This window comes from Hyla sarda, chromosome 13 (assembly GCF_029499605.1).
Source record: "Hyla sarda isolate aHylSar1 chromosome 13, aHylSar1.hap1, whole genome shotgun sequence".
Taxonomy (NCBI): Eukaryota; Metazoa; Chordata; class Amphibia; order Anura; family Hylidae; genus Hyla; species Hyla sarda.
The window spans coordinates 46,134,270-46,154,181 of NC_079201.1; the positions used below are offsets into that span (position 1 = coordinate 46,134,270).

The 19,912-nt window shown below is 43.2% G+C and overlaps 1 protein-coding gene across 1 annotated transcript in view; it reads left to right on the forward strand.

The window, feature by feature from the left end:
• The window catches only part of USH1G (USH1 protein network component sans), a 101,150-nt gene extending 82,650 nt beyond the window's left edge, over window positions 1-18,500 (forward strand). The window contains exon 4 of the mRNA XM_056550054.1: window positions 9,760-18,500. Coding sequence (XP_056406029.1) covers window positions 9,760-9,763 — 4 coding nt within the window. The 3' untranslated portion in view covers window positions 9,764-18,500. The remainder of the gene's footprint in view (window positions 1-9,759) is intronic.
• The last annotated feature ends 1,412 nt before the right edge of the window (window positions 18,501-19,912 follow it).

A 19,912-nucleotide genomic window follows, 5' to 3' on the forward strand; every position in this document is an offset into this window, starting at 1 on the left:
AGAGGCAGCTGAAAGAGAGTTGAAAAACAGGAGTTTGAAAGCAGGAGTTTGAGATCGCTGTGAGTGTTACTTTCCTTACACTTTAGGGACTTTAAACTCACAAGGTCTACTAAGAATTTAATTGTAATATTTACTGTCTGTTTTTGGCTGTTAATCTGTGAAATCCCCATAACTCGATGGCCTCCAATGCAGTCCGGTGTACATCTTGTGCGATGTATGCAATCCTTGAACAGCAGTTTGAGGGTGCATACTGCTGCGTGAGATGTGTGCAAGTTGTTCATTTGGAAGCCCAGTTCCTGGATCTAAAAGAGCAACTGGCAACACTGGGATGCATTGATAACTTGGAGAAGAGTCTCCTGCTCACTGAGCAAGTACTCTCTGGGGTAGAGGTGTGGGAGGATAGTGGGACGGAGGTGCAGGACAGTCCGGCAGCTAGCTGGGTTACAGTTAGAAAACGGGGTAGAGGGAAGAGTGTCAGGGAGGCTAGTCCTTAGCTGACACACCCCAACAAGTTTGCCGGGTTGGCGGATGAGGGAGATGCCATTTCAGAGCTAGCAGTACTGCAGCAAGATAAAGGCGAGTAGGCGGTAGCAACGGGTTCGGCAACAGGCAAGGCAATACACACTCTATGGAACGCTTTCTCAAAGGCACTAGGGCACAAAGATCCGGCAGGGGCAGGTACTTTTATGGGGAAGGAGCAGGGAACAATTAGCCAGCGGGGCCGCGCGTGCCGAGAGGCAGAGAGAGTCGGCGTATGGAGCGGGGTGCAGGGTGAGTAAGACAGGGACGCAGCGCGTGAGCGGGGACCAGCCGCCACGGCAGCCGCGTCCCTGACACAAGGGATCCCGTGCTCCCGGTTGGTATGTCCGAGCGGGAGACGCCGGGATCCCGGGGAGAGGAGGAGAGGAAGCGGGCGCTCCGGTCCAGAGGCGGGGACCGGAGCGCTCGCTGTGACAGTACCCCCCCCCCCTTAGGTCTCCACCTCTTCTTGGCGCCCAAAAAACTAAGGATAAGGCTGTGATCCAAAATATTCTCCTCAGGCTTCCAAGACCTCTCCTCAGGACCGCAACCCTCCCAATCAACCAAAAAAAAATCTCTTTCCCTGAGAAATCTTGGTCGCCAAGATCTCCTCGACCGAGAAAATATCAGAGGTACCGGCTACCGGGGTGGGAGAAAAAAGTTTGGGAGAAAAGCGGTTAAAGACGGCAGGCTTAAGAAGGGAGACATGGAAGGAGTTATGGATTCGGAGGGAGGGAGGAAGATGAAGTTGGTAAGAGACTTGATTGATGCGACTCTTGATCTTATAGGGACCCAAGTAACGAGGACCCAATTTGTAACTCGGGACCCTAAAACAAATGTACTTAGAGGACAGCCATACTTTGTCGCCAGGGTGGAAATCCGGAGGAGCTCTGCGTTTCTTGTCTGCTTGACGTTTCATACGTGAAGAAGACTTGAGGAGGGCAGCGTGGGTCTCACGCCAGATGGAGGAAAAATCCTGTACCAGAGTGTTAACGGCAGGCACGGAAGAAGGGGTGGGATATCGTGGCAGAGGAGGAAGAGGATGACGGCCAAAAACTACAAAGAAAGGAGACTTGTTGGAAGCAGAAGATTGTTTGTAGTTGTAGGAGAACTACGCCCAAGGAAGTAGATCCGCCCAATTGTCATGGCGAGAGGACACAAAGTGACGGAGATAGTTCCCCAAGATTTGGTTCACCCGTTCCACTTGACCGTTAGACTGTGGGTGGTAAGAAGAGGAAAAGTCCAGCTTGATCCCGAGCATACCACAAAGGGCTCTCCAGAACTTGGAGACAAACTGCACGCCACGATCGGAGACAATATGTTTAGGGAGACCATGGAGGCGGAAGATGTGCTGAAAGAACTGTTTGGCCAACACGGGTGCAGAGGGAAGACCGGGCAGGGGCACAAAGTGAGCCATCTTGGAGAGCGTCTACCACCACCCAAATAACGGAGTTGCCATGGGAGGTGGGAAGATCAGTAACAAAGTCCATAGCGATATGAGACCAGGGAATCTCTGGAACAGGAAGAGGTAAGAGGAGGCCTGCAGGTTTCATTCGAGGCGACTTATCTCGTGCGCAAATCATACAGGCTTGGACGAAGTCTGAGACATCCCTCTCAAGAGAAGGCCACCAATACCTTTGGGAGATTAGTTGGAGAGATTTTTGTACCCCAGGATGACCAGCGAAATGAGAAGTGTGGCCCCACTTGAGAATTTGCACCCGGTGACGTGGAGGTACGTAGGATTTGCCAGGAGGAAGATGGCTCAAATCAGCAGGAGCGACTGCAATCAGGCGTTCAGGTGGGATAATGTGTTGAGGTGTTAACTCGTCATACGCCACATCAGAAGAGCGAGACAGGGCATCTGCTCTAATGTTCTTAGAAGCCAGACGGAAATGGATCTCAAAATTAAAACGGGCAAAGAACAGAGACCAGCGAGCCTGACGAGGATTTAGTCTCTGAGCAGACTGGAGATAGGCCAGGTTCTTGTGGTCCGTAAAGATATTCACAGGATGGGTGGCTCCCTCAAGAAGATGTCTCCATTCCTCCAGTGCTAATTTAATAGCCAGCAGTTCTCTGTCCCCTATGGAATAATTTCTCTCCGCAAGAGAGAATGTTTTTGAAAAGAAGCCACAAGTTAAGGTCTTGCCCTTGGAAGATTTCTGTGTGAGCACAGCTCCGGCTCCCACCGAGGAGGCATCCACTTCGAGAGAGAAGGGCTTGGTGGAATCAGGTCTAGAGAGAACTGGAGCTGAGACGAAGGCGATCTTCAGAGACTGGAAGGCTTCTTTGGCTTGAGAAGGACAGGATTTAGGGTTAGCGCCCTTTTTAGTCAAGGCTACAATTGGGGACCCCAGAGTGGAATAATGAGGGATGAATTGCCTGTAATAATTGGCAAAGCCAAAAAACCTTTGTATGGCTCGGAGTCCAGTGGGAATGCGGAATGTGGTACTTGTCGACCAAGGAGGCGTGAATGAAGTTGCCGGCTGAACCGGAATCCAAGAAGGCTGCAGCAGTGAAGAAGGACTTGGAAGAGAGGAACAACTGCACGGATATAATGAGACGTGGAGAGGAGGAATCCACACCTAGCAACGCCTCTCCCACATTTACTAGGTGCGAGCGTTTCCCGAACGCTGTGGACGGAGAGGACAGTCTCGCAGGAAGTGCTCAGTACTGGCACAGTACAGACACAGGTTCTTGTCCCTGCGACGGCTTTGTTCTTGCGGAGTCAGGCGTGACCGATCCACCTGCATGGCTTCCACAGCGGGAGGCCCAGAAAGAGGTTGAGGTGAAAAACGGGAGCCAGACGAGGGTAGCATCTAGGTTGAGCGTTTCCTTTTTCTAGGAGGAGTTCCTCTCGTCTCTCGGCGAAACGCTTGTCGATTCTAGTGGCCAACAAGATGAGGTCACTAAGGGTGGAAGGTAGTTCACGTGCAGCCAGGACGTCCTTTACTTCACTGTTAAGTCCCTTCTTAAATGTGGCACACAGGGCATCATTGTTCCAGTTCAGTTCCGAGGCTAGGGTGCGAAACTGAATGGCGTAGTCACCCACGGTAGAGCCTCCCTGGGACAAATTTAGTAAGGCAGTCTCTGCGGAGGTAATCCGGGCAGGTTCCTCGAAAGCATTCCGGAACTCTTGACAGAAACTCTGGACGGAGGAGGTGGCAGAATCAGCGCGGTCCCATAGTGGTGTAGCCCAGGCCAGGGCCTTCCCGGAGAGCAGACTTAGGATAAAGGCTACCTTGGCTCGCTCGGAAGGAAACTGGTCAGAGAGTAGCTCGAGGTGGAGAGAGCACTGTGAAAGGAACCCTCGGCACTGCTTGGGATCTCCGTCATACTTGTCCGGCAGGGATAGGCGGACTCTGGAACCAGTAGTAGCTGCAGGCGGAGGAGATACAGCAGATGCAAGCGGAGGGGCTGGTTGTTGCTGAGACGGCAGGAGCTGCTGCATCATGGCAGTTAGCTGGGCTAGCAGAGGAACATCAGCGGGATCCATGGCCGGATCTTACTGTCACGTACCGGCAGGACTGGTAGTGGATCCTCTTGACCAGAGAGGCGATGGCGCGGGTTGTACCAGAGGACCGGTTCTAAGTGGTTACTGGTTTTCCGCAGAGCCCGCCGCAAGGCAGGATGGACTTGCTGCGGCGGTAACCACCAGGCTGTATCCTCCAGTAGCAACTCGACCTCTCTGGCAGCTGATATGGCGTGGTACACAGGGAGCAGGCAGGAGCGTAGTCAGACGTAGCAGAGGTCAGGGCAGGCAGCAAGGGTTCAAAGGCGAGTAGGCGGTAGCAACGGGTTCGGCAACAGGCAAGGCAATACACACTATATGGAACACTTTCTCAAAGGCACTAGGGCACAAAGATCCGGCAGGGGCAGGTAACTTTTATGGGGAAGGAGCAGGGAACAATTAGCCAGCGCACCAATCAATGGTGTGTTGGCCCTTTAAATTTACTGAAGATGGCGCGCGCGCCCTAGAGAGCGGGGCCATGAGCGCCGAAAGGCAGAGAGAGTCGGCGTATGGAGCGGGGTGCAGGGTGAGTTAGACAGGGACGCGGCGCATGAGCGGGGACCAGCCGCCACGGCAGCCGCATCCCTGACACAAGGGATCCCATGCTCCTGGTCGGTATGTCCGAGCGGGAGACGCCGGGATCCCGGGGAGAGGAGGAGAGGAAGCGGGCGCTCAGGTCCAGAGGCAGGGACCGGAGCGCTCGCTGTGACAGCCAGTAACAATATAAAATGGGATAATGTCCTCAAAAACATGAATACTGACACTAAATGGGAGACTTTTAAGAATATTGTAAATTCTCACTGTAAGAGGCATATACCTTATGGGAATAAAAGGTTCAGGAATAAAAGAAAACCAATGTGGATGAATAAAAATGTTAAGGTGCAATAAATGACAAAAATAAAGCATTTAAACTACTAAAACAGGACGGCAGTGAAGAAGCATTAAAAAGCTATAGAGAAAAATTTAAAATATGTAAAAAACTGTTAAAAGCTGCAAAAATAGAGACAGAAAGACTCATTGCCAAAGAGAGTAAAACTAACCTCAAAATGTTCTTTAACTATATAAATAGCAAAAAAGTAAAAAATGAAAGTGTTTGAAATAGAATGAAAGAAAAGAGGTGCACTCCTAGTGGAATATTATTATGGTAGGGTGGCACGTGCAGGGTTAATTTCACCTTACCGTATGTGGTTGTGCTGAGGGCACAACACCATGTATTGCCTGTAGACTCGCTGGAAGTCTGTAGATTCAGATGGGTGGCTGCCCGGCATCCTTCACCGTATCCCTCAGGGAACGGTGCGGTAAAATTGAAATAAAAAATAAAAAGGTAGATGTATTCCGTACGGCGCCTATTCCCAAAACAAAAGTATGCAAAGGTATTTTCTATTCAATTGGCATTTATTATAATAAAAGGTGCAACACAGTTGTTTCGAACCCGGGCCGGGTTCTTCCTCAGGCAGCAGGTATTACAGATGCAAAAGCGCGCCAACTTAAGTATACACATGGACATTCAATTGCTTCTGGGTCACAATGGCAATAGTAAAAAAATGCTGAAAAAAAGGGGGAAAAAATTTCAAACAATTTCTACACATACCAAATATAAAATTATATGTAAAACAGTACAAACACCTGGTTATAACATCCAAGTTCGTACATTATTATTTAAAATTCCTTTGTTATTTGCTCTGTTGCGCTGATGGTTTATGCATGGAGACCCATGCTGGCGTGATCTAAAAGGTCTGTTGAGGTCACAGTTTTGATTTGATATATACACAGAAGGGCATTTCAGGGCATTCGTGATACCTTCTTTTGCAGCACTGGAGACCTCCACAACGAGGCCCACGCTGCTTCATGAAAGGGATGCGCTCCGCTCTGAATAAGGAGGGTGCTCATTAGGGTTTGCGGTCAATGATGTGGCAGACGAAATAGGAGGATATAATTTATTTTAGTGCTGAGGGGTTTGGATGTGGATTATGCTGGTGGGAATGTCTGATGTCGAGCTGATCAGTTCTAACGGCCGCATTTTGCAGCGCTGGAGACCTTGTACAGAGGGACCGCGCATGAACGGGGCCGGCATTTTCGGCATATAGTGCATCGCTGATGGTCCAGTCGCAGGCAGACCGCACTTTACATGAGGTGACTACAGTGTTGGTACAGTTTCCAAAGAGATATTGAAGAGTATTTATTTCTTGCAGAGGTGTGCAGCGCAGTTCTTGCATATTCGGCATATTGTGCATCGATGATGGTCCAGTCACAGGCAGACCACACTTCACATGGGGTGAGAACAGTGTTTGTACCGTTTCTATAGAAATATTGGGAAGTATTTATTTATTGCAGAAGTGTGTAGCGCAATTCTGGCTGTAGTAGAATGTAGAAGTTTGTGGACATTCCGGCGGTGGTAAAGTGTTGGACACAAATGGGACACAAAGTGTTGGACACAAATGGGACCAACACTTTACCACTGCCGGAATCTCTACAAACTTCTGCATTCTATTACAGCAAGAACTGCGCTACACACTTCTGCAATAAATAAATACTTGCCAATATTTCTATAGAAACGGTACCAACACTGTCCCCCCCCCCCTTGTGAAGTGTGGTCTGCCTGTGACTGGACCATCATCGATGCACAATATGCCGAAAATGCAAGAACTGCGCTGCACACCTCTGCAAGAAATAAATACTCTCCAATATATCTATAGAAACTGTACCAACACTGTACTCACCTCATGTACAGTGCGGTCTGCCTGCGACTGGACCATCAGCGATGCACTATATGCCGAAAATGCCGGCCCCGTTCATGCGTTGTCCTTCTGTACATGGTCTCCAGCGCTGCAAAATGCGGCCATTAGACCTGATCAGCTCGACATCCGACATTCCCACCAGCATAATCCACATCCAAACCCCTCAGCACTAAAATACAATATATCCTCCTATTTCCTCTGCCACATCATTGACCGCAAACCCTAATGAGCACCCTCCTTATTCAGAGTGGAGCGCATCTCTTTCATGAAGCAGTGTGGGCCTCGTTGTGGAGGTCTCCAGCGCTGCAAAAGAAGGTATCACGAATGTCCTGAAATGTCCTTCTGTGTATATATATCAAAAATCCTTTTAGATCACGCCAGCATGGGTCTCCATGCATAAACCATCAGCGCAACAGAGCAAATAATAAAGGAATTTTAAATAATAATGAACGAACTTGGATCTTATAACCAGGTGTTTGTACTGTTTTACATATCATTTTATATTTGGTATGTGTAGAAATTGTTTTAAAAAATGTTTTCCTTTTTTTCTGTATTTTCTTACCATTGTCATTGTGACCCGGTGACCCGGCAGCAATTGAATGTCCATGTGTATACTTAAGTTGGCGCGCTTTTGTGTCTGTAATACCTGCTACCTGAGGAAGAACCCGGCCCGGCTTCGAAACAGCTGTGTTGCACCTTTTATTCTAATAAACGCCAATTGTATAGAAAATACATTTGCATACTTTTGTTTTGGGGATAGGCGCCGTACGGAATACTTCCACCTTTTTATTTTCAAAAATGAAAGTGTTGGCCCTTTAAAAAAATGATGAGGAAGAAATTATAGATGGGGATCAGGAACAAGCAAATATATTAAACAAATTCTTCTCCACTGTATTTCCCGAGGAAAATTAAATGCAGCGAGATAAGTTAAACTCCCCTGTACAAATAACCTGTCTAACCCAGGAAGAAGTACAGTGCCGCCTACAAAAAATCTAAATAGACAAATCACCAGGTCCAGATGGCATTCACCCCCGGGTTTTAAAGGAATTAAGTAATGTAATAGACAGATCCCTATTTTTTAATATTCACAGAAGCGCTGTGGGGGCCAGATATATATACCCCCCACCCCCAGCGATTCTATATATCTTTCCCCACCGCAGCGCTTCTATTTGAAACCCCCCCCCCCGGGAGCCCTGAATGGCTCCTCAGTACCGGCCATTCAGGGCTTCCGGCAGGGAATTAAAAAATGAAAGTAAATACATCGTACATCGCAGGGGAGTGGAGCATGCCGCCCGCTCCCCTGTTTAATACCTTCTAATCGCATCAGGTCTCAGAAGTGAGACCAATGCCTCAGCCCTGTACTACAACCCCCATCATGGAACAGAGTCTGTTCCATGATGGGGGTAGTAGTACAAACACTAATATAGCCTCCCCAGCCACCGACAGACTCTCACAGCCGGGGAACTACTACTCCCATCATGGAAACAAGTCTGTTCCCTGATGGGAGTAGTAGTAGTCCCAGCTGTGGGAGTCTGTAGGCAGAGATGTAAAAACGGCCATACATGAGGGATGTTATAACGGGTCTTAACGGATGAATATGCCCGTTATTTTGACCGAAATTATTCAGCCGTTAGCACCCTGTTATACATCTGTTTTTACACAGAAAACGGATATTTAATAACAGATGAATGCTCATAGTGTGAAAGGAACCTAACTCAGTACCCAATCCTGACCATGTATATCTAATTTTTATGCCTCTTTTATGCCATCGCCTATGTTTATTATAAAAATACCTCTTCATAAGCTCACAGTGTTAGAAATCCTCTCAGGGGAAGGGGGCGTGTGGTGGTGGGAGGTGATCGGTGTGTCTGCTCATGCAGCCTTGTCCATGAGGCATTTCTTGTCCGTAACTCATGGACAAGGTGATGCTGCAGGACTGGTTAGTGTCCCAGTAATTATGGGGACCCTTAGTGGTGGGATTTCCAGGAGCCATTTTTTTTAAATTAAATATTAAAACATTTTTAAATAACCATATTACAAAATGTCTTTAATGTTCATCAGTAACAACATATAAAAAGTTTTGGGATCTGACACTGTGCGTTTAAAGGGATATTTTGTTTGACTGTGCTACAGGGGCTGTAAAGGTAGTGTAGTTCATAATAAAGTGTCTGTACCTGTGTTTGATGGCTGGTCTCGCAATTCTTATGAGATGTTTGCCCTGATGTCACTTTTTTAGCTGCATACAAAATGTGTGCTGTCTCAGGCTTTTCCCTGGTTGGAGTGTGACCCTAGACATTGCATGAACTAGTCAGGTGTTAAAATGGGTGGAGTGATCGCTGGGTAGGAGTGAGATCATTGTCCACAGGGCTGCAGGGGATTGTAGTTCCAATCACAGCATGCATGGAAAAGATGCTCAGCGGTGCTGCAATGGCTGAGGTGGCTGATGAGTGGGTAGGAGAAAAGTGACCTCACACTTACAAACAAGGGATCCTGGGACTTGTAGTCAGAGGAAGGGAACTCCAACAAGAATTAACCATTTCACAAAAAGAAAGCAGTAGCCTTATGGTATTCTCACAACATAGCCATTTAGCCACAAGACAAGCACAGATCCTTCCTAAGTATGTCCTATACTGTCTGGCAGGTAAGTACTAAAGTCACATTATGGTGGAGAACCCCTTTAAATCCTAGAAAAAGTTTAACCACTTTAGAGCAGTCTGTTTTTTCCCAATAACAAGCTGATTGAGGAGCATCATTCTGCATGAATCATTAGTTGTAATCTGCAGGTCATCTTGGCAGCAACATTTTTCTTGTAACTTGCCTTTCAGTTAAATGTAGCCTTACACAGTTAGGTTTGAAAACTATCTAGGATCACAGAAATTGCTGTAGAAATGTTTTTTCCCTATTGTTATACTATTCATACATAAAACAAAAGTGAAAATCATTATTTATGCAGAGAAGTATAAGCAATTGTGTTTTTTTCTTCCTATTTTACAGATAGTGGAATCAAGCAAGACCCAACTACAGTGCCAGATATATCATTCATTAGCCTAGAGACTGACCCACGCCAAATGTTTGCCACACAAGGAGATGTGTTACTCTCCATAGCCTCATGGTTCATTCAGGTGCCAAGACAATTACTTCTGTACTCAAGGAATTTCAGAATCCACAGTGTGATGTGTTTTAAAACATGCAGAAAAATCTGCGCAACTCTATATTCTTAGTGATATATATATATATATTTTTTTTTTCTTTTCACTGTATATACGTATGTATATTTCACCGGTCAAGAGAACAAAAGGAGAATGTTGCCAGACGCCCCGTCAAGAATTACAACATAGTTCCATTAAAGTAAAAAGAACAGTGTTGAGGTTGCTACACTGTGTCTGACTGGGTGTGGAAATGTCTCTAAAAAAGTTGGCAAGGCTGCTTTACTTTGCCTGGAGCTTCTGCCTCACCCTAGGTTCTGACACTGATCAGAAATGCAATTACTAATCTCATACAAGCCCTTTTTGAGTCAATCTCTTGCGCATATTTGACATGCAGGATTTAAAGCTGCAGATTTTATGCTGCAGATTTCAATGTAAACAAAAATACTTAATGGAGCTTCAAATCCACAACATCAAATCCTGCGCATCAAATCTGGTGTAAAATAAATGTTTATTAATATGCTAATGAGGGTGTTCAGTGCACCGAGGATATTACTTTACCCCTAGGTGAACTAATTTACCCTCACACTGCTGTAAAACACCCTCTTCATGAATATTAATCTGGCCCTAGGGGTAAAGTAGTGCCTCCCCCGTACATTGAACACCCTCATTAGCATATTAGTAAACATTTATTTTACACAAATACACTGCATCGGAGAGGAATAATAAAGGTACCTTGTTAATCAGTGTCAGTTTCCCTTTAGACAACTTATTCTCAGGCAGATTTCTATGTCTGACAAAAGTTTACACTATAAAGTTCCACTCTTTAGTGTGCTATTTGCCATGTGGCTTGTTTTGTTTATTCTACAGACACCAGTGATACAGGGGAAACAATGGGGAACATTTATCAAAACCTGTCCAGACGAAAAGTTACTGAGTTGTCCATTACAACCAATCAGATCGCTTCTTTCTGAAAAGGCCTGTGAAAAATAAAAATCTGATTGGTTGCTATGGGCAACTCAGCAACTTTTCTTCTGGACAGGTTTTGATAAATCCCCCCCAATATTTAAGTGAAATACAAAGGATTTATGATCAATGTCCCCTGTCTCTGAAATTGTTGTCACCATCTTATTATAGATCAGTCCATGCCCTTACACAATTCGAAATGGTAGACATTTTGTGGAAGATTTATCAAAAACTGTGCTAAGAAAAAGTTGGCCAGTTGCCAATAGCAACCAATCAGATTGCCTCTTTCATTTATTAAAAGGCCTCTAAAAATGAAATAAGCAATCTGATTGGTTGCTATTGGCAAATGGCCAACCTTTCCTCTGCATAAATCTCCCCCTACATTTTCAGTCAACCAAAATATGACATTCTGCGTTCATGTAAATATGGATTTGTGTGCTATTTCATATTTATAGGAGCCTAGGAAGCTGACATCTGGGATAATGGCCTTGTGCTAGCATCTGGAGAGTCATCATTATGTTACCCCCTTTTTTTTTTTTTACTCTTTACTAGATAGGCACAAGGACAGCTTAGATCTCATTACATCCTTTTAATGTGATAACTTGATTAGCAGTGAAATATTGAAGCTAAAACCAGATATTTTTTGAATATTGATGCCCAATTATACTAGTGGATGCTACGTGATATTGAAAGCCAGATGAGCCTGTGTTATTAATTACAAAGGTTTCCACCATTCTTATAAAACCTGGAATTGTATCTTGAAATGCATGAGTTATTAACCCTGATGAAGGTCCCAGTGTAGGAGCACCAAAACGCATAGTATGGTACAAACTTAAGAGTACTACTACATGTACTCCAATGCTTTACATCGATGTCCAGGGTCAATTATACTTTGATTCATTTTCTCCCTGGTAAGAAGAACTCACTCGGTGCTGGTCTTCAGTAGATTTGCTCCTATATTAGCACCACTCTACCAGGTTATTGGCCTGTTTACTTGACTCCACATTTCTTTGTAAGTTATGCATATGTCATTGCAATAGGATGCACCTTTCTGTTTAATTTACAGATTTTTTTGAGTATTGATGTGCAATAATATGAGTGGATGCGATGTATGTGATGTGAAGTACCCGTATAGAACAATTTAGATCTCAACATCCTGTTACTGTGATAACTTTAATGGCAATGGAATATTGGAATTAAAGGGAAAATTACTTACTGCTTAAATCAGGTTTTTATGTTAACCATATTTTTGAAACATTTTTGGTAATGCTTTTTCCATTTTTATATCAATATTATAAAATAATTGTGAAATCTTGCAGTTTCTATTCTGGCTACTATCCTAAAACTAAGTTGATACTTCTAGTTCTGTACAGCAAATTTTCTATCAGTGCTTTTTTATCAGCACAGACAGGAGTTCAGTAAAAGGTGATACCAGTAGATAACAAGGCTACACACAAAAGCTGTTGTGCACAGATCAGCCTCTCTCTTCCTGTGGAATGACCTCTGAAAAGTTAACTGAGCTTTTCCATACATGTGAATGGGACAGCTTCATTTTATTGCCTATGTCCATGGGTCCTGCTGTAAAGTGTATCTCTAAATCTCTAAATGCTGTTAAAAAAAATCTCAGGCAAGATTGCAGCCCCCCTATAATAATGTACAAAGAATAATACACTATTCTAGAAGTTATTAAAATCCCTGATATGCTTCCAACAGCAAGTAACATGAACGTTGACTAAAGAATCCTCTGGGCCTAACCTGCAGCTACACGGAAAAATGTTTGACCCATTTAAGATCCTTGAAACATGAGCCTGTTGTGAAGGGCAGGGATAAGTGCAGCCCTGAGCTCACCTACAGCCACTTCTTCTCTCTACCTGAGGAGTAAATCTCCTAAGCGATGAATCCTCAACTGGGCAGTGGTCCATGTTCTGAGTAAGTACAGTGATGTAACAAGGTGTAAACAATGAACAAAACACTGTATAAACATTAGAGAAACAGGTCAGGATTCAGAGGGATAACAAACAAAATGCAAGAAAGTAAACACGTAATAAACACACAAACTGATTGGAGAGTGGTAAAAAGAGTGGTCAAACAAGAAGAGTAGTCAAACAAGCCAGGTCCAAACAGAGAGCAGCAAAAGTACCAAATCAATAGGCAGAGAACGGTAGTGTCACAAACTGAGGTCGGAATATACAGATTTAAAACAGACAAGGAATATACAAGAGCGAGTGCAGAAGAACTGAATACAATCAAGGAGTGAGCAGACCAGCTAGGTATTTATATGCACCTGAGAAGCAGGGGTCAAGTCCTGGAAAAAAAAAGTGTGGGAACTAACCCAAGATTACTAATACAACACCCCCCCCCCCCCCCACACACACACACACACACTTTGCGCAAAAAACAAAAAAAAACATCCAAGCTAAAACTTGACATCCTGCATGGTACCAGGCTGGCTTCTTAAAGGCCCCAGGCATACAGCTGCCTACGGTTTATAAGAGTTTAGTAACAGGGCAAGACTCATTGCTCAGTCACAGATTTTAACTGTATACACATTATTTTTTTTATAGCAGGTTAACCTTCTGTGTTATCCTACTAGGGGGCTGTTCACATCACCATCTAACGCTTTGAATATACAAAATGGGTTGCCAGCACATGCTGTGGTGTACTGGCAGTGGTCTATTTCACTTTTTATTTCAACTAATGACTAAGTATTAGTCCATTCCCTGCATGTATGTTAACTTTGCAGCACTGTAAAGCACAGCAGACCACACTTTTTAGTCACACTAAGTAAACATATGCATGCAGAAAATGAACTAAACATAGACACTAGCCCTTGACTATGTTTAGGCCACTAAAGTAAATGAGGGCATTGCCACTACACCGCAGTATATGTTGACAGAATATATACCCTAAGTGTAAGGATAAATCGTGGTGTGAATATATAGGACCCTATAAAGTAGCCTGAGAAGGAGAGAACAGAGGTAACTACTGCCCTTTACCCCCACTTCTACTCAGACCAAATAAACTATTACATACAGTTACATCAGGTGACGTCTTCTCTGATCAGAGTCGGTTATTTACCTTTTCTTCTTCATCTGGCTCAGAATGTCATGATGGTTAATTCCAGACACAACTCATCTCCACAGAACCTGCAAGACAAACATTTTAGACTCTGCACTTTTCCTGCACCTATAGTGCCCCAAACAGTAATAATGCCCCCCCTGTAGAGATAACCAACCCTCCTGTATAGCTCCTATATGGCAGTAGGCCCCAACTGAAGTTAGTTACCATCACAGTCCGGGGCTGTTCTGCTCCTCATTGGCGGGCAGCGGAGGGCCCGGTGTATTCTAGCAGACGTGACTGTCTCAACACGTCTATCCCAGCAGCCATTGCTCTGTTAAAGTGGTAGAGAGCGGCTGCATTCCTAATGTGGCGGTGACGGCCCTTGGGTGACTGTCACTGTAACAAATTATCTTTCTGATAACAAACTGTAACAAACGCTTCATAGAATTAAGGACACAGCCCATTTTGGCATTGAAGACACAAAAAGTTTCCTTTTTCTTTCATTTTGATTTTTTCCTCCTCGCATTCTAAGAGCTATAACTAATTTTGCCATCCACAGACCCATAAGAGGCTTGTTTTTGCACGACCAATTGTACTTTGTAATGGCATCACTCATTACATAACCTGACCATAATCTCTTCAAAAAGGAAGAGAACTTATCTGTTAACAGCTATTTTGTGGTTCTTACTCAGTACAAGGTAGGGTGCTGGTTGGCTAGAGGCCTTTAACATGAGTCCTCATGCACACATCCAACATTAATCTTATTTAAAAACTGACTCTTCAGTTATCACTGCTATAGCACTAGAATCAACCCAATTACCCCAAACTATAAATGTAATACAGTATATAAAAATAACAATAAATAATTCAAATAAAAATATAACCAATAAACCCACCATAAAGTGACTATATGGTGGTCAATCATATATACCTGCTCTACACAAGTGTTCTTCAAACTATACAAAAGAATACTGTGCTGGTCAAATGCAGTCACTAGCAGAATACCCAAAAATGATATCCCGTAAGGTGACGTCTTCTTTGAGTAAAGTTGGAAAGTTTATATTTCTTCTCTATCTGGCTGATCTATCTGATGCAGATGAAGAAGAAAAGGAGACTTAGGATACTTCATCTGTGAGTCAGGGGAGATGATTGTCAAGCATTCTACCTGTGACTTCATGACCACTTCTTATGATTGCTGCTGAGATCTTTGAGATATCTTTGGCCCCACTTTTCTGCTGCCATCTTTAGCTTTTATTACAGCACAACCCCCTTCACATCCATTAACACTGCCATAATGCTGCTATCACAAATGCTGCTATCACAAAAACATACCAAGAGTGCCCAATGCTGCCAAATACAATACTGTCAAATAAATATGCCTGCAGCATAGACCTCAGAATTAATGTACACCCCATTACCACATTCCAAGAGCCATAACTTTTTTTATAATTTTTTTTTTGTGATTTTGCAGCTGAGTAGGTGTGTGTTTTTTTTTTTTTTGCAGCAGAAGTTTAAGCTTTTAATAGCACAGTTTTAAGGGCCCATATAATTTAAAGGGGTTTAAATGAAAGTTAGTTTAGTTCATAATATAGTGCCTGTACCAGTGTTTGATGGATGGTCTCACAATTCATATGTGATCTTTGCCCTGATGTTCATTTTTTTCTGCATGCAAAATGCGTGTAGTCTCAGGTTTTTCCAGGTTGCAGTGCGGCCCAAGAAATTACATCAATAGTCAGGCGTTGAAATCGAGACTGCTTTTATTTCAGTGGTTGGAGCGGCTGCTGGGGGGAAGGGGGACCATTCTTCACAGGGCTGCAGCTGCACTGTAATGCTTGGAGTGGCTGATGTGTGGGAGGGAGAAAAATGACCTCACACTTACAAACAAGGGACCCTGGGACTTGTAATTGAAGGGAAGAAACTCCAACAGGAAATAGCCATTTCACAAAAAGATAGCAGAAGTGTTTTAGCGGACTCACAACACCGCCATTTAACATTAAAACAAGCATGGATCCTTCCTAAGCATTTCCATTACTGTCTGGCAGGTAAGTACTAAAGTCGCCTTATGGTGGCTAACCCCTTTAATTGACTCCTATTACATTTTTTCATCAGGAGGAAATAGTAAATCTATCAGCAAAAATAGTGTGTAATAGAATACTGGTATGGAGGAATCACCCATAAACTGTGGCCAACTACAGTTTTATATGACATGGTGGAAAGGGTTTAAGATAGAATTACAATTGATGGCTCTTATGTAGTAATCTCCCAGCAGGTCCTGAAAGTCTGCTTGCTTGGATTTGGAGTTTGTAGTTCACCAACAAATGAAGGGTAAACAGGCATTGGCAAAGAGGATTATTTACTTTTTTTTGCAGGAGACACACTTTATTTTTCTTAGCAATCTGCTACCAGGCTCTTTCTCCTTGGTTTTCTTGAGGATGGCAATGAATCTTGCTACCAATAGTTCTTTCTGCATCCCAAGTCCAGGATGTGGGCAAGCAGCAGGCATATGCTTAATGTGTTCACACAGAAGCAGGCAACAAAAAGCTGTACAATAGTAGGATTGCATGGGGGCTGCGGTGATGTACAGGAGGCAGGGCCCATGGAAGGAGTAGAAAAATCCTGCCGCACCAAAACAAGATCAAGAACAATCAAGGTCTTCTCATCTGTAATGCACACATTATTTTTATGTATATGTATATATATATATATATATATATATAGTACACATACATATTACGTAGTTTCTTATATTGATATTCCAATATAAATTTAAAAAATTACAACTTGTAAAGGGTGAAAATAAATAAATAATAAAACTATTATGGATAAAAAAAAATAGCATACTCATCTAACGTTAAAAATGTCATCAGGGGAGAGTTTCATCAGGGGAAGTAAACAGATGCCGTAGGAGTGGACTGGAGGTGTGGCGCTGCATTTATCATAGTGACTATGCTGTATTTTATTATTATTTAAAACCCCTCGAAGGCTCCCATTTTCTTTTCTGGTTCTCCAGGCAAAGTGACAGGCCATCAGTCAGTTTTTCTTGGAAAGCCCCTTTAAATCAGTAAACATAGAATTGAATCAAGCTGAAGCTTATGCTGCTTGGATGAAAGATTGGTGGCCAACAGAGCATTTTTATTGAAGACTTACTTCTGTTCACTTGGTTCAGAAGCCCATCTGGTTCATGAAGCATAATCTGCCATAATGTTTTGTTGGGACTTGCATGATTGTTATCATTGTGTCTCTTTATGACTGGATAAATAGTGTTTTAGTGGGAGGCTTACATTTTATAATATTTATAATAGACGCAGTAACTCAACTCACTCACTGTAACAATACTCTTAATGTGCAATTTTTTTTATCATCATGTCATTTTAATGTACATATCCTTCACTGATTTATTTTTTTATGTATCTATATAGAAGATAAAGCTTCAAATCGCCAACATTGACATACAGCAGGTTTAATAGATACCAATTTAGCTACAAGGAGGGGATTAGAAACCTACTGCATACTGTGTTTTATAATGGATTCAGTGTATGGTGCTGTGAAAAGTATTTACCCCTCATTTCTTCTATTTCTGCTAATTTGTCACATTTAAATGTTTTAAACCATCCAGCTAATTTTAACCTCTTAAAGACCAGAAAATGTTAATATTTTAAGAGCCATAACTCTTTTAGTGTTCCTTCGGTTGGGCTGTATGAGGATTTTTTTGCAAAACCAAAGAATACTTTTAAAGACAAAGGAGAAACTGTGCGCACCTCGTGCAGATCGTCAAAAGGAAACTGGTGATGTGAAGGTGGAATAGTTGGCACCTTACCCAGCAGTGTTATGCGAAGAGCATAACATCTCAAAGGGCGTAGATTATAAACCATGTTCGCAGCCTCCAGGTCCCTCCGTTGTTCTAGGAATTGATCACTGGTGATAGATCCATGTAGGAGCAGTACTATGTACCAGAAAAATGGGACATTTAACGGGGCGCTGAACGCAAGCAAGTAGAGCCCTTGAGTTCAGCACCCTGTTAGATGTCCAATTTTTCTGGTACATAGTACTGTTCCTACATGTAAAAAATACTTTTAGGGCCAGTTCACACCTCATTTTTTGCTTCAGATTTTGCTGCCCATTGACCTTAATATTAAAGTGTAAACACATACTTTAAGCTATTTTAATCAATGCAGTATAATTCTCAAATGGGATGAAGCAACTGGAACAGTTCTCTTTTAAAATGGCGGCAACATTTTAAAGGAGAACTGTGCTGAAAATTGTTTCATTTCCCCTGTGTCCAGGCTGCAAAAAAAAAAAAAATTCACCTTCCTACGTTCTCCTGTTGTGCCAATATCTACTTCCCGGTCCTCCGGTGCTGGTCTTCTTCCTGCTTCATGGGCTTGGTGACTCATACTGCGCTCAGCGTATCACTGGCTGCAGCAATGTCCTGCCTTGGCCGGTGATGAGCTGAGCGCACTGTCATGTAAGGAGCCTGTGCCCTGCCTTCTCCTTTCTGCCCGGGCTCCTTACATGACAGTGCAGTCAGCCTATCACCTGCTGACATCGCTGCAATATGCTGAGCACAGTAGGAGTTACCGAGCCCAGGAATCAGGAAGAAGACAAGCACCGGAGGACTGGGATGCCGATATCGGCACAACGGGGGAACGTAAGAAGGCGAGTTAAAGTTTGTATTTTTAGCTTTTGCAGCCCCTGCACAGAGAAAATGAAAAATATTTCAGCACAGTTCTCCTTTAATATTTAACATGTTAGTTTCTATTCTTTTTTTTTACATTGTATATGCTAATTACTTGACTATTCCCTTGGATTCTAAATATATTCAACTGTCTTATTAACTATTCATACAGTGTTGATCCTTTTGGCTTTTGCTGGTTTCTTTTTTTAAACTCCAGATTGTTTTCTCTTGAATACAGAATTTAGATGTTTCCAAAATGAAGTTTTGATTCCAGCTTATGTATGAAGTAAAAGCGCAAGGTGCAATATTCATAAATCCATCCTCAACAAGCTAGCATGTTATAGTAAATGGTCTTGTTGTATTAGAAAGATAGAAAACATAGATGATGGAGGTCCATGGCGCTCTCTACTTTTGAAAACAGCAAGTCCAACAACTTTGGGAAGTGCAGATTTTTACCATCTTTACTTCCATTTAGCTGGCAATGATGATAAACAATACATCAAATGCCTTATGTCTTATCTATTTTCAAAAAATTCAACAAATTTTTATATTAAGTGTATTTACCATAAAATCAATAGACTTCTACTATTACTGATTCATGAGTGTGGTGATATCATGAAAGTCTAATTTTAATCTTTATTATGTATTCCACAGATATTTTTCATTATATGGTTCAAGTATTAGGGAGCACAAAAAACTATTTACTATCTTAGGGTACTTCAGACAGGTGGATCCACTGTGTATTTTATGCTGCGGATCTGCTGATAATGAACCCCTAGTTAGTGCCTCAGATGTGCCTGCTCGGAGCGGGAATACGCCCCTATGAGCAGACACACTGCAATGTGTGAGTCGCCGCGTGCATGCGCAGTATACTCACACACATCGCGGTGTGTGCTAGTACACTGCACATGCGCGGCGACTCGCACATCGCAGCAGTGTGTCTGCTTGTAGCGGCGTAACATCTGAGGCACCAACAAGGGGTTCATTGTCGGTGGATCCGCAGGTTAAAATATGCTGTGGATTCACCCGTCTGAACGTACACTTAGGCTGGGTTCACATACTTCCATACTGGAGCCTCCCTTGATAGAAATGCTGATTGCAGTAAGCTTGATGCATTGCACATGCATAAAGAAATGGGACGTGGGAATTCCGCCAGACCTGTTAACTCACCAAATCCCAAAAAAGTGCATGCGACCACACTGCTGGATTTCCGATCATAAAGTATGTAAACTTAGCCTCACTATGAATACAGATTTAAAGAGGTTGACTTAAAAAAAACTAGTGTAACCTTTTGATGGGG